Below are 15306 nucleotides of genomic sequence, written 5' to 3' on the forward strand. Positions count from 1 at the left end.
ATGAATAACTTTTTCCAAAGGAAATATCTAATTAAACATGTTTCTGACTCTAACCAATATTTATAAATAAAAAAAAAATATTTTATAAATTATCCCTGACTTCGTGCCTTTTTAAGTGGTTTCCCGCTAGAGATTGAAAACATACTCACCACTGAGCGCCTTCGATAAAGCCTGCGTTCGACACACACCCACTTGGACGCCGAGATACACACACCAGCTGAGACGACCGATCGTGTTCTTTGTGGCCAGTGAGTAGTGAGTCGTCAGCTGGGCCGACGAAGCAACTCTCCGACTTCTGGGGGATCGGGAACGGGAATGGGAACGGAACTGCCACTGCCATATAGCCATATAGCACAGCCAGCGAGCAGCTAGCTGGGATCACTGTTTGTTTACTGACCGCCAGTCGCGCACGTCGCTTCGAAGACGCTGTTACTCGGTTGTGCGGATCGCGAGATTTATCGTCGGAAAGTAGTTCTCCTTGCAATCCCTGTCAGAGAGTGATAATCCTGACTCTCAAAAGGGTAAGGACTTCCCTTGTACAACGCGCTGCTGTCCTTCTAATAGATTAAATTTCCTTTGAAGGAGGATAAAAAAGAACTAAAAAAAATTATTTACATTTTTAAATAAAACCCAAACAGACAATTTTGTCGAACATTAAAAGTTGTGAATAATTTGTATTACTGGACATACTGGATTAAACAATTCAGAGTGACAAAATAAATCCAAGCAAAACTAAAAGTGTGGGTGGATTTTATAAGATACGACTAGGATAAATGTGATTTTTTATGAAAAGTTAAACAAAATAATAAAATAAAACTATACTTAAGACGAATGTTATTGATATAAAATAAATATCAAGTTAAATAAAAACTAAAGAACATTTTCGATAACTAAATGTACATACATACAAATTTTAGGGGGCTAAAATTTAATTGTGTCTTTAAATCTTAGTGAAATTTTAAAAACATTTAAAAAGAATCTATAAGATACAAAAGTAGCATTAATATAGGAATACCGATTCAATGATAATTGAGGTATACGCAGCAAAATGAATAGACATTTTAAAGAAAGAAATTTATTGGTCAACACCTTATCAGTGAATTTAACAAATGAGCCAACGCATAAAACTCATTCGAGCCGCATAAAGGCAAGTGTTAAATGACTTAATGATTCATGCTTTGGTATCTGCTATGAAATAGATACAAGTGATATGATTCTTTTGGCGTCTTTAGACCTCCGAGAATGGGTCATAATTCATGGCACCATAACTACATTTATAAAACTGCTTGATCCGCTTTCTGAGTTTTGCATTTGTAGTATGTGAAATAAATTAAATCGATTAGCTGACAGTAAGTGCTGTCACAGAGTGCGGCAATCGCATTAAAAATCAATACAACAATAGCCAGGGCCCAAAGATGGGAGGCGGGAGCTGTCTCTGAATTATCACATTATCAGAGTATAAACAGAAATCTGTTCCCAGCGATCGGGATCGGGATGGTGTTGCTCCCGTTTGCCTCCGATCTCCGATCGAACAGCTGCTGTTTTCGCTTCCATCTCTCAGCTGCACCGCAGCAAATCAGACGGAGAAGGGGATCCGTGAACCGGTTTGTTCGGTCAGCGGTGCGAGGTATACTACACAAGGTATACAAAACAATGTTTCAGGGCAGCACCAGCTACAGCATCAGCACATAACTGCTGTAGCCTGGTGTGCTATATACGAACGCCGGCATTGAGGCCGATCTAAGTCCCCAAAGTCGCAGGCAAACACGAAATGTAAAGCCCAGGTTGAACAAAGGAATCCAAGAAGACGTCCGGTCCGGCTAAACGTGACCACAGAGCTCTGGTATCAATCAATATTGAAATACAGCCATCTGATTAACGGCCATCAACGTCACTCTCGGCTAGGGCCGCTCCCTTGGTAACCCCAAATCCCCCCGAGATTCCGGGGCATTGACATAGGTAAATGTGCTTGGCAGCTCTGATAACCGACTCAAGTGCAGGGTTCAAGTGCAGTGCTCATTAGAGAAGCGACTCCTACCTGTCCCAACTGCAAAAAAAGGGAAATGTCCCAGTTGTAAGTGCCCGACCGAGAAATTGCCCAGATTGTGATAAGACATAGCGTCTATACATCATGAATATAGCAATTCGTCACAGCTACGACAACAATTTCATTTGCTCTTTATTTTCCCCAGGAATTGTTGTTTTGATGGCATCTGATCGTCTGGAATCGGGGGATGAGTACCAGGTCCAAGGAATTACCTTAGAAATTCAAATTAAACAGCCTTTAAAGAACACTCTCATATCTTTAGACTTTAATTAATTAGGTACTTAAATATAGATTCTTTCCGTAAAATCTAAACTCGCTTTGATAATGTATAACCAAGTCATTTATATACATAGCTACAGCTTCGTCACCAGCAGATTCCATTTGTTGTGAATTCTCCGCATGGGACAATGCTTTTGTTTTGATCAGTTCGGATCGGATTGGATCGGCGGATCAATAGCAGATGTGCATACGACAACACTCGCGATTGCAATTTCGTTTCCACTCAATTGTGCCTCTTTATTGTTTGCCCGCCTCCGCCTCATCGGCTGTACCTTGATCTTTTCGCAAATCTGTGCATTAAATGTACTCGCGTTTAATTGTCTCTTGCGGCAGTGCGAAATGTGGAGTAAACTGCGTGCTACATTTCGCTTATGTAAACTCGCATTTAATTGGGACTGTTGCAGATAATTGAAATATTTCATCAGTCTTCCAAGTTGACAGCACTTCGGGCAATCGGGCATAAATTGAGTGGGCTTATGGGGATTAGCTGCCTATTTCCTGTCACTTTTAAGGCGCTATTAATAAACAATCTCAGCCTGCTATCGGGAATAACCAATCCGAATGATGAGGTTAGATGACAAAGGTTGATCGATCCGTCAGCTTTAGATCAAAGTGCGAATTGAGCTGCAATGAAACCCGTTTTAATGGGTTAGGCAAAATCATTTGGGATTGGTCAGCAACAGGTTGCTCACAAGATTCCTAGATTTACTCAAGCACCTTGCAAAATCCATTAAAGCATTAAAACTATGGACCAATATTCCACAAAGAAAACCTTTATCTTTAAGCTTTCGTAGGCCGGTACCAACAAATTAGGAGAAGTTTACGTATAAGCACAACTAATTTAAGCTTTATGAAGCTGCAATAAACGATTGGTTAATAAACCTTTCACAATCTGGTTAGGCTTTAAGTTGCGTCCAAGAAATTTGTATTTCTCGTTTACTAAACGATAATTTGTATATGTTTTCAGTTGAAAGGTTACCCCTAGAATCCTACAATGGCGACATCCCGGGAGCAGTTCTTATTCGGCAACGACAACGGAGTTGCTGGACTAGGTCTGGGCATCGAGATCGGGGAGGTTAACTCCAGTCGCGTCTACAACACCACCACAGTGCCTGTGAACAGCACCGGAGGATGGCGAAATGGCCAGTCCAGCACGACGTCCAGTGCCACGCCCACATCCGCCCCCACCCCGCCACAGGTGGCCTACAGCAATGGGTCCAAGCAGCCACCACTGGAACCCGTGGTGGAGGAGGAGGTGCACTTCGATACCGATGCCCTTAACAACCTGCCAGCCCGCGAGCCCGTGGACATGGAGTTCAGGGAGCTGTCCCTCACCGTGAAATTGGGCTTTAATCGAGGTGAGCTACCAAAGGAAGGCGTCGTTTACGATCTAATGCCATGATCGCATGATCTAAGATATGGCTCGATAAGATTGCAAGAGGAAAACTTAAAATTAGCTAGGAGTTATGACCATTGGGTTTTTATGTGTTTTACGATCAAGCGGCTCCTCTTTGTACAGCGGTCGACTTTATATAACTTTTATCCTACAGATACAGGCAACATTCCGGATAATATTGTAAAATATTATTTTAAAAACAAGTTTTATAAATTATTTAAAACAAGTTAGGGCGCTGTTATAAATAAATCTGCTTTGCGAATTATAGCTAAATTATAAATATTGGTTTTGTAGATCCGAATAAAATGTTTTTCAAGGTTATTGTTTTCAATAATGCTTCACATACCAATCAGCCATAAACACTTGCTTGCTAGTTCTTTTACCAACTTGGTTTCCCATTGATTAGATAAGCGGCGATCGCTCCGATCACACCCCTTTTCCCTTCCCGGTTGTATATATTCCGGCAGTGCGTGCCTATCATGGTCACTTAGTCATTCACAAATTCCCTTTCTGCAGAGTCTATAAAATGAAAAACACTACTTCTTCATAAGACCATGACTAGAGTATTTGTAATTCGACATAATGATTTTTGACAAGGTTCGCTTGCTAATTTCAAAGTTCAGAAGGAAGCAAAAAGCAATTGATATCAAAATGAGCTTGCCCCTGGTAACTTGATTAGGACCCATACAAATTTTAGTCCAATGGCGGTAATTATAGTAAAATAAAGATAATTTGTGTGGTCAACTCTTCAGTAGATTGAAATTATTTCATTATTATCAAAATGTATAGAGAGGGCAACAGGGCCCTGGTAATTAAAATTACATATCTTAAAAACTGCTTTACTATTTGTATTTATATTTTACAATATAGCTTCGTAATTTTCCATAGATTAAGTTTTTAAAGTTTTTTGTCAGCACACATAATGAGCACATATCTAAATCTTTACAACTGTTTAACAAGTCAAACATTTCCTGATTATAAAAATCTGATTATATCAATCGCAACTAATTTTCATAATTAACTCTTAATATGAATAGTGTCATAGTTTTCATTAAGAGTTTCTAATAACCAATTTTTACGACCTAAAACATGGTTTACTGGTGCTTAGCTTTGTACGCCAGCTTGATCTTTGAATTTGTTAACTGATGTTTTATCCGAGTTGTGTGGCGAAAATTTGTTAACTGATGTTTTATCCGAGTTGTGTGGCGAAAATCCTTTTAGTAAAAGGTTATTCACTCAACCAGATTTATTTTCCGTTAAAAGACTGTATTAATTATATTTTAAAGGCTTCCTTTTTAACGTGTCATTAGCTAACTGGGCGTTGAATTTGAGTTAAGTTAAAAGCCTGCTATTAATTCAGAATATAAACGAAGTCCACTGAACTTTGATATCAACGATCTTGTAAAATCTAGCCAAAGATCTGTGATGTGTTAATGGTCGTTCATTAAAGCATTTACTAATTTCGCAATTCTTTAGGATCCAAGGAAATCTTGCATAATGTTTGCGGAAAGTTCCCTGGCAGCCAGCTCATTGCCATTATGGGCCCTTCGGGTGCCGGAAAGTCCACTCTGCTAGATGCCCTGTCAGGATTCAAGACCACGGGTGTGGATGGCTCCATCTTGCTCAATGGTCGTCGTCGTGATTTGCGTGAGTATATCGAGGCTTCTATTTTGAAGAACTGTTAATAACTTGTTTAATTCCTAAGCCTCCTTCCGCCGAATGTCCTGTTATATAACGCAGGATGATCGCCTGCAGCCTCTGCTCACGGTGAATGAGAATATGCATATAGCTGCCGATCTGAAACTAGGTCAGACGGTCAGCTACGAGGAGAAGGAGAGCAGGGTGAGTCCATAAAAGTCCATATTTGTTAGTCAGTGCGATAATTTCATATCCCTTTGAAGATTGAGGATATCCTGCTGCTGCTAGGCCTGTACAATCACGATCAGACCCTCACAATGCGCCTGTCCGGTGGTCAGAAAAAGAGGCTATCCATTGCCATGGAGTTGATTAACAATCCCACTGTTATGTTCCTGGATGAGCCCACAACGTAAGGCAAATAAGACTATTTACCCATCTAGTCTGAATATATATTTTCCCTTTCATTTCCAGTGGCTTGGACAGTAGCTCCTGCACAAAGGTCCTGGAATTGCTCAAGAAATTGACTAGCCAAGGACGCACCATTATCTGCACCATCCATCAGCCCACGGCCAAGTTGTTCCAGATCTTCGACCAGGTGTACGTCTTGTCGGCTGGCAACTGCGTCTACCAGGGCAGCACCCAGAAACTAGTGCCATTCCTGCAGGCGGTGGATTTGCCATGTCCCATGTACCACAATCCGGCGGATTACAGTGAGTAGTAGGAGAAAAATCTCTTGATGAAGGGGCACTAAAGTAATAATTTATTTTGCAGTTATCGAACTGGCCTGTGGTGAATATGGCTACGACAAGGTGGACACCCTTAAGGGCGCCACGGAGAACGGAAGCTGCCTGACTTGGTTCGACAATCCTAGTGCGGTGTTGCGCTCCGAGGTTCTGATGAGGAAGTATCCAATTCCAAAGAAAACCAAAAGCCGGTCCCTAGAAGACACCAGTTACTCGAACCAGTGCTCGGTGCTGTTGCGACGGGGTTTCATTAAAGCGAAACGGGACACGACCATGACGCACTTGAGGATTGGGGTCAATATTGCGGTGGCTGCTCTATTCGGAGCCATGTACGATCACACGGGACGCGAGGGATCTCGAGTACTCGACAATTACAACTTGCTGTTTGCCATACTGATGCACCATTCTATGACCACGATGATGTTGACTGTTCTGACTTGTAAGCTAGCATTAGTTTATTGGGTGGAAAGACTAACTAATTAGATTTACCTTTAAACAGTCCCTATGGACATCTCCATACTGATAAAGGAGCACTTTAACCGCTGGTACTCGCTCAAAGCCTACTACACTGCCATGACACTTGTAGACCTACCCATATCTGTGAGTAACCCTTCTGAGATGTCTCCATTTCCAATTCCAACTCCAGTTTACCATTTACAGATCGTAAGTTGCTTCCTCTTCACGGTCATAGTTTACTTATGGAGTTATCAGCCAATGGAGTGGATCCGCTTCTGGATGTTCTTTGCCATTAGTTTACTGACCGTGTTTGTCGGCCATAGTTTTGGATTGATGATTGGTGCCTGGTTTGATGTGGTCAACGGTACGTTCCTTGCGCCAGTGCTGACCATTCCCATGATGATGTTCGCCGGCTTTGGAGTGACGCTGCGGGATCTACCTGGCTACTTAAAATGGGGCAGTCACATATCATACTTAAGATATGGGTTAGAGGGCTTCATATCAAGCATCTACGGCCTGAATCGAGGAGTCCTCGCTTGCGATGAAGCGCCCTACTGCCACTACAGGTAGTTATTTTTTTCTTTTAAATTTTGGTTTTCCAAATTTTAAACTACATTTTACCTACAGGTATCCAAAGAAATTCCTAGAGGAGATTACCATGAGAGGTGATCAGTTCTGGAACGACGTCGCCGCGTTGGGAGCCATGATCATTATTTTCCGGCTGGTGTCCTTTATCGTGCTGAAGGCCAAGATAAAGTCAATCCGATAGGAGCGTTGGGAAACCCACACCTGTAGCCCATTCCTTGTATTATACATTAATTGTTGAACATTATGTTTAGTGCTATTAATATTAAAATAATATGTACAAGTACATAAAACACTGTTAAATAAAGCTACGACTTGTAACTAGCCTATATCACACGGTTCAGTTGAACAGCCCTTGGGCAACCTCGGACTCTTCTCGTCTACCTGCGTCTGGCTTTAAGAGCTGGTGCAGTTCTTTCGCATTTGTGGCCATTTCGGTGGAGTTTAGCTGAAAGCAGACATTGAATTAATTTCCGTTTAGATTTTCAATTGTCGAGAAGCGCTTACCACTACTACCTTTCGGCCAAGGGATTCCAGCAGCCTCTTCTTAAGACGCATTAATGATGTGGGTTTCTTGCTGAACTTAAGGGTTTGTTCCGCAGTGAGCAGTTCTACGAAATACACACTTTCTTGGTCGCCCATTGTCTGAACTCGCAAGCTCGGCAGATTTATCGCAGTGATGGGACAGACCAAATCCACGCCTTCCACTTCAGAGTCTCCACTTAGCTCCTGCGCATATTTTGTTAAGTCTGGTCGATCCCTCAGCAAATAAGCTGGAGCGGGATTGAACTCCTTAAAAGCTTGTTCCGTCTTTAGATTTCCTATTGATTGTTGCTCGATAGCTACAGCGGATCGCAGGACGTTTAAGCGACTATCAACCTTCGGCTGGGCTCTCTGTCGTCTTTGGGCGGCCTTAAGTTCTTCGGCTGCATTAATCAGATCTTTGGAGTAGTGTCCCAAAGTGCAAAAAGAGAGGCAGGTATCTACAAGGTTGTCCGGGAAATAATCATATTCCCCATTATCCAATTTTCGAAGGGCAGCTACCTCGAGTTGCCTGACTTGCTGCGGTGTTAATTCACAATTGAGTTGGGCACTGGCCCACAGGAATGTGGCCAAGTCCTTGGCACGCAAGTCTCCGGGCTTCAGTAGAGTCATCAGTCGGTCTACAACGACGGTCAGGCACTCCTTCTGGTCCCAGAGCTGCTCGGCAAAGAATGCAAAGATGTGGGCCAATCCCCGGGGCTCAATGAGGGCTATCTTCGCAGGATCCAGACAGATATCCTGCAAGTGCTGGCAAACTCGCTCGTCTTTGACCCGCTGCAGCCGCAAAGCCTTGACATAGGAGACCAGCAAGGCGTCGCCTCCGTCATTGAGTTGCAGATTCAAAGTGGCATTAATGAGGGATGATTCATAAGAACTTCTAGCCTCGCCCGTCACCAATGTGGAGGTTTTGTAGGCCGCATTGCTGATCACGGCGAGATCCAGTTCGCTTAAGGCGGACAAATGAGTTGGTAGCTGCTCCTCCAGCAGCTGCTGAAAGTCCTCTGAAGATTTTGCCTGCTTCTTCTGCAGGCCCAGATAGAAGCACACCTGGACGAATCGCTCTTTGTTGGTCCGGAAATCCTCCTTGGCCAATCGTTGCACGGCTGCGTGATAGAAATCCGTTCGCTTTAACCAGCTGGGCATGAGAAACAGAAAGGAGTACAGCGTCTCCAGCACCGTGCTGGTCTCCATCTTGTCCAGCTGGTTGGCTGCATGGTTATCCAATGCGTTCAGGGCGGCCACATACATGGGCACCGCCGCATTGGAGCGATAGCTGGAGGCCTGAATGATCAGGGCGGGCAGTTGGGCCGCATCTGTCTTTTGTACGGTCCGCTGGAAGTACCGATCGTCCGTGATGGGGAAAAAGTCGGCGTAACGAACCGTCGTCTTGGGCAGCACGTGTTCCGGATCCCTGTGCCGCTCCAGCGCAATGTGTTTCGCAAAGCGGGTGAGCAGGGTGCCGGTCTCTTCGGCGGTGCTCCGCATCACATCCCTAGGCGTGAAGGATGCATAGCTCCTCAAGGGACAGCCATTGTTGGTGACCCCGGCAAATCGGCGGAGCAGGGCGTACATCTTCGATGTACTTCTTCTGTATTTATGTAATGAATTTACAAAACAACGTGCACATCCAGACGCAAACGTACGTTAGAACTGTTTTCGTTTTCCAGCACTGCCTAATTTTCCTTGTAAGCTGCATTGTCCGAAATAGCTAAAAAGCTAAAAGAGTTGTAAAATTAGTTTCCTGCAAAATCGTATTTTGAATATTATTTATAGATATACTGAACTAAAATCGGAAAAAAAGTGCGTTCAAAATTGCTAGATACGACTTCGAAAAACGAATTAGTCCAGAAATTGATTTTTTTCTATTTATTAACCTAATCAAATTATCTTGAATAGTGCATTATATTAAATTGGCGGGAAAAGCTAGATTGGCAGCACTGTTAATGGACTGTTTCCAGCACTGGGCAGACACCTGTTCCGGTGAGTTGATAGCAACAATATGAAGAAAGCGGCGGGTTTCGTCATTTTTCGGCGTCTTTGCGGGGAAATACAATATCTATTGCTGAAGGCTTCCTATGGGTCCTTTCACTGGAGTTCACCGAAGGGCCATGTAGATCCAGGCGAAGATGACTTTACCACAGCTTTGCGGGAGACAAAAGAGGAAGCCGGGCAAGTGCTTTTTTTATTCAATTTCTGAACGATTGTAATTTTTAAAGCAAATCCATAGTTACGATGAGAAGGATCTGATCATTTACAAGGACACTCCTCTAACTCTGAACTATGAGGTGCAGGGGAAGCCCAAGATTGTGATCTATTGGCTGGCGGAGCTGCGGAATCCTTGCCAGGAGCCTATTCTCTCCGAAGAGCACACCGCCCTCAAGTGGCTGCCCAAGGAGGCGGCCAAGGACTGCGTTGGTTTCAAGGATAACCAAGTGATGATCGACAAATTCCACGACATGATTCAAAACAAACCTGAGTAAAATCAAAACAATATTCGTTGTAACCTTACGCAACACTAAAACTTAAATAAATAAATAATATACCAGAGAAAATACCAAAGCAAATACCTGCGAAAATACCAAAATTATGTCAGGCCAGCCTGCAAACGCTGTGCAACACTGTTTTCAAGGCATCTGTAAAATTTCCTTGAAATTTGTACTCGCTTCCATTGATTTGTTGTGGCAGCCGATTGAGCTCTCTACCAAGCCCAAAATTGTACAATCCACACACCCCAGCATCATGGGCTCCCGGTCACGCACTCCCAGTCCGTCGGGCAAGCGCCGGCACCACAAGAGCAAGCACAAAAAACGCAGTAAGTCCCACCACGACCACGAGCGACCCAGTACGCGGACGGATAGAGACAAATCTTCGGAGGTGAACAACCATCGCCATCGCGAGCGAGATAGGGAACGCGAGCGGGACAGACATCGCAGTGACCGCCACACGGAGCGCGACTACCGCCACTCGCCCTCGATCCTCAAGTCCCGGAAGCGCTCCACCTCGACGAGCAGCGACAGTCAGTACTCCGAACAGGAGTCACAGCGCAGCAAACAGAAACGCAGCCGCTTCAAGAAGCTGGATGAGGTAAGTGGGGTCCACGCTGGACCATCCAAATCCCTGCATGAGCTTGTCGGAAAATGGATATCCAGACTAGGTTATGATTTGATAAGTTTAGGCTATGGTTTTGTAGCTTACTTAGGAAATAGTCAAACTTCCATTTTATCGTTTTACGGCCAACTTCCATAGTTCGCTATTCCTTTGCTTAACTAAGAGTTGTTCCTGGAAAAACTTTTATTTACGCGCCAAAATGTATATTCGATTATTCATGCAGGGGTCTTGGTCTTATATCTCCTAAATCAAGTAAACTACATATACCCATTCATTTCAGCAAAACCAAATGCAGGTCGAACGCCTGGCCGAGATGGAGAGGCAGCGGCGGGCGAAGGAGGCCGAGCAGAAAACCATCGAGGAGGAGGCTGCCAAGCGCATCGAGATGCTGGTAAAAAAGCGAGTTGAAGAGGAGCTAGAGAAGCGGCGGGACGAGATCGAGCAGGAGGTCAACCGACGTGTCGAGACCGCCAAGGCCGAGATGGAGCGCGAGATGATGCTGGAGCTGGAACGACGGCGAGAGCAGATACGCGAAGAAGAACGGCGGCGCGAGGTAGGTGCTCGTATTCAGATTCCGCTGGACGACTGCTGCTATCACTGTCAGAAAAACGTACACAATGCCACATCTACCGTAAACTCGAACAAATCCAAAACAGCAGTTCAAACAGTCGTCTCCACCACGTCACGTGAAATCGATCCGGCGGCGCTCTCAGCCACGGCTCACTGGGTGTTCATCCATCATCCCATCTCCCATCGGCATCCCCCTACTAGTTTGCTTGCATAACCCAGGGCACAGCGCGCCCACTAACCGACTACATCACTAACCAGTCACGCCTTTTCAGAGCCCCCACATGCAGCCTGCCACGCAGTGAGCCGGGATGAGAGCGCCACGGCTGGTTTCGCCCCTTTCTTCTTGCCAAATAATTTTGTAATTTTTATTTTTCCTACCAAAAAGCCATAATGACGACACTGCCAAGTGTCGCATGTGTCACAGTTTTGAAGCCCATTATTGCAGACCTCTTGCATACTCTTAGCTTCATCTTTTGTTCGTTCCTACCCACATACTGTATAATTTTAATTTGGTATTGGTTCTTGTAACTCGTTGTTGTTGTAATTGCGCGCAAACTCCGCTTCAGTAGGCCCGTGCAACGAACGTGCTGCTCTTGTCCCGTATGCAAGTGGGTGTTTTGTGACCCGAACCCGCAAAACACTCGCGTGCACTCCACGTTGAGCCGCGATGCCGGAAGTTGAGCAAGCCTGCTGCCAAGCGTTTGGTCCATGGACGCACTTCCTCCACACCCCAAAGAAAATGAAATCGAAGTGGGGTCCTTAAGTTAGTCCGGGTAGTTAGGCTGTCTAGTTATGGGGCGGGCCGACTGATTTTAGTCCCATCTGTAAGCTGCATGCAAAGCAAACCAATGCCAATAAATGACGGGTGAGTTTCCTACGCCAGCGATGTGATAAGCCAGCAGCCGTAAGGATAACAGGCGCGACAACCACCTTAACTTGTGATCGGCAAATGGACGCCAAAGAGACCCAAAGACAAACCCCAAATGTTTAGCTCTATAGATCTCTGTCTGTAAGAATTTTTAAACCGGATTCGCATTGGATTCTTGACCGTACCGATTGCCAAGTATTTGTGTTTGAGCTTTTTGTTTTTTCGAGCAATTTATGTACACGTCTGGAATAGCGACAAAACTCCACATAATATATACCCAAATCGAAAATCTGCAAAAAAATCTATAAATTTACACAAATTTAGCTTTGTACTGGAATAATGACCTATTTAAATAGTAAGTAGCAACAATAAAAAAAATTCAAATGAAGACCAACCATTTAGCAAATACTAGTACATTTGTTTATGTTGTGTGCTCCTTTATTGTAATAAACTAAAAGAACAACCTACTTTAAACATTCTTATTAGACACTACTAAATGTTTTACTTTCTACCAAAATATTCTTTGTAACTTATTGTTAAACATAAAACTAGATTCTAACTGCCTTTGCAGCTCATCAAGCAAAAAACTGCAACCACAAACGTGCGTCTAATTCGTCGCACAGTTTGCATCGCTGATGTCAAGAGACTGTTTATATATATATCCTAGTTATAAGCTTCCGGCTAAAGGGTCGATTTTCTTTATTAATCTTCCATTTGTTTGGGTTTTATAGGAGGATGAAAAACAAAAACGCGAAGAGCTCGAAGAAATTTTGGCCGAAAACAATCGCAAAATCGAAGAGGCGCAAAGAAAACTGGTAAGTCTAGTTAAATGACTACTTTCTCAAGGTGATTTCCAATAATGTTTTCTTATTTTCGTAGGCCGAAGAACGGTTAGCAATAATTGAGGAGCAGCGCCTTATGGACGAAGAGCGGCAACGCATGCGCAAGGAGCAGGAGAAGCGCGTTAAGGAGGAGCAGAAGGTTATTCTAGGCAAAAACAATTCCAGGCCCAAGCTTTCGTTCTCCTTGAAACCGGGAGCGTTATGAGGGACGTAGGCATCTGTCTGGTGACCGTCGCACCTTTTTCTTGTTAACAGCTTTTGCTTTTTTTTACCTCACTGGCTTTTTGCCTGCGCCAAAGATCATTCACTCGTTTTCATTGTTGTAATTGTGTTCTATATTATTTTATTTTTTAAGGACGAGCAATGGTGTTAGGGGCAGGCAAAGCGGAGCCAATAGATTCACCGTTTTCAAAATTGCCAATTACTGAACATATACGGCTCTATATAGTACAATACGCTAGCGATTTACTTAACCTTTTCTACATAAACAATTCATATGTTAGGCAAATGATTATGTGTAGTGCATCGTACTGTTGATACAGCTGAACAATTAACAAAAAACCAAAAAAAGATGTCAGTGAAAAACATATGTAATCTATTTGCAATTTTTGATATTTCAAGAAAACATATAACGCATCTGAAATCGAAAATAAAAACTTTAGAAATGCCAAAATATGAATTTTTATTATATGGTAGGTAGGGTAAATTTTGAGGTAAAGGTAATAACAATTCCTTAAAAATATAGTTTTAATTTACTTAATATTTGTGGACCGTAATCAGCGTGAACTAAGATGACCAAGGGTACCCCTATTACTCAGGCTATCTTAAATATCTGTTGCCGAAACTCAAAGTGGATGGCCAAAGGAGCACCATTAAACACCATTCGCTTAGCATATTTGACAGAATTGCCAAAACATACCAGCACTTTTCTGCTCCTACCACCCTTCTCCCTGCATTTGTATCGGACACGATCTGCGCGAGTGTACATGTCGCTAAGTAGACACAACTTATTATTTATAGAGACTACTTAAATTTATATGTCTTGTTGCTGATTGGGTTGGGCGACGCTGGACAGCGAACGACAGCCGGCACGCCCGCGCGGAGCGGTGAAAATGGAGCCTGTGATCAGGGGGACAGGCGATCAGAAGGGGAGCCGGCGGAACCGATCTGTCCAAGTGCGTGAGCAGGCGGCGGCGATGCCAAATTGGTCCACGACCACTCACAGTCAGAGTCAACCACTCGCACCGAAATCGTAATGTGGTTCTAGATGAATGTGGCGCAAGATTCGAATACGCATACGCACTGAACCACTTCACTATACTCCATCCAACTCCACCTGATCCCACCCCACTTGACCAGCTTATTACTTCATATCGAATTTGGCAACGAGTTTGGTACGGGGAGTCCACGGTGCCAGCCTTTGTCGCATTGATTTGTGTGCGGAGCACATGCGTGAAAGGCGACGGCTCCGCCACCTGACCAGCCCAGACCCAGATCCAGATCGAGATCCAGAGCCATAGCAGCGATCTTGGGCGGCACACGAGCGGATGTTGCAATTTGATTAATTAATTAAGTGGAAAATAATCGGCAAGGCTCTTAGCGGCTTTTTTCGATTTTGCCCGATCTACGAATGTCAACGTGCAATTTGTTTGATGTGACGGCGATAAACTAATGCCCCTCCTAAAGCCATCGAATGTGTCAGCCAACTTGGCTAGCGGTTTGTTGGACTCTAATTGATATGGCTTAGATGGAAAAAGTCCGGAAAAAGGTTTGCTGAAGATTCCAAGAGGAACCTTTTGCAATTGCGTATCCTTAGATAAAATATACATATATATATAACCAATTTATATTCATTAATTAAGTCAATTACAGTGAATAAATAGTTATCCTCGTTCAATGTTAACCTCTCTTAACTTTCACTTGACTTTTGGCCCATTGTCTTTTATCAATGTTTTATTCCAGTGACAAGAGCTTACGCTTACCATAGCTACATTGTTACCTAAAGTAGAGCACTGTAAATGTTTTATTGCGATACCTGAGTACAAGATTTGTCGAAAAAATGAAATAAAAATATTAAAACCATTTTGCATTAGTCTGATTCCGGTTCGCTGGGTGAGGTGATCGTAGATCGGTTTTTGGGGGTTTGGTGTGGGTTATGGAGTGTGTGGTGCGTGTGCTTGGAGCGTGGCACCCATCAAGCGATGGAGGTGGAGGTGGTGGGGCAGGGCCAG

At 43.7% G+C, this 15306-nt stretch overlaps 4 protein-coding genes across 4 annotated transcripts; 3 read left to right on the top strand and 1 right to left on the bottom strand.

Annotated features, from left to right (window-relative positions):
• Nucleotides 1-378: 378 nt before the first annotated feature.
• On the top strand, nucleotides 379-7473 carry LOC108044557 (ATP-binding cassette sub-family G member 4). Its single transcript, XM_017123608.1, has 10 exons — nucleotides 379-521; nucleotides 3294-3684; nucleotides 5199-5369; nucleotides 5428-5564; nucleotides 5624-5769; nucleotides 5832-6070; nucleotides 6132-6542; nucleotides 6603-6703; nucleotides 6764-7125; nucleotides 7187-7473. The coding sequence occupies exons 2-10, from the start codon at nucleotides 3321-3323 to the stop codon at nucleotides 7326-7328; spliced, it is 2073 nt and encodes a 690-aa protein (XP_016979097.1). The 5' UTR covers nucleotides 379-521; nucleotides 3294-3320; the 3' UTR covers nucleotides 7329-7473.
• Nucleotides 7375-9350, bottom strand: LOC108044558. The gene is made up of 2 exons (XM_017123609.2): nucleotides 7652-9350; nucleotides 7375-7592 (listed from the first exon to the last, which is right to left on the bottom strand). The coding sequence occupies exons 1-2, from the start codon at nucleotides 9257-9259 to the stop codon at nucleotides 7485-7487; spliced, it is 1716 nt and encodes a 571-aa protein (XP_016979098.1). The 5' UTR covers nucleotides 9260-9350; the 3' UTR covers nucleotides 7375-7484.
• Nucleotides 9351-9626: 276 nt separating this feature from the next.
• On the top strand, nucleotides 9627-10251 carry LOC108044570 (bis(5'-nucleosyl)-tetraphosphatase [asymmetrical]). Its single transcript, XM_017123623.1, has 2 exons — nucleotides 9627-9856; nucleotides 9915-10251. Exons 1-2 carry the CDS (start codon nucleotides 9687-9689, stop codon nucleotides 10165-10167), a joined length of 423 nt encoding a protein of 140 aa, XP_016979112.1. The 5' UTR covers nucleotides 9627-9686; the 3' UTR covers nucleotides 10168-10251.
• Nucleotides 10252-10296: 45 nt separating this feature from the next.
• Nucleotides 10297-13748, top strand: LOC108044569 (UPF0430 protein CG31712). The gene is made up of 4 exons (XM_017123622.1): nucleotides 10297-10771; nucleotides 11076-11348; nucleotides 12965-13048; nucleotides 13113-13748. Exons 1-4 carry the CDS (start codon nucleotides 10427-10429, stop codon nucleotides 13278-13280), a joined length of 870 nt encoding a protein of 289 aa, XP_016979111.1. The 5' UTR covers nucleotides 10297-10426; the 3' UTR covers nucleotides 13281-13748.
• Nucleotides 13749-15306: the final 1558 nt, after the last annotated feature.

The sequence above is a fragment of the Drosophila rhopaloa genome, unplaced genomic scaffold (genome assembly GCF_018152115.1).
Source record: "Drosophila rhopaloa isolate 14029-0021.01 unplaced genomic scaffold, ASM1815211v1 contig_2, whole genome shotgun sequence".
NCBI lineage: Eukaryota > Metazoa > Arthropoda > Insecta > Diptera > Drosophilidae > Drosophila > Drosophila rhopaloa.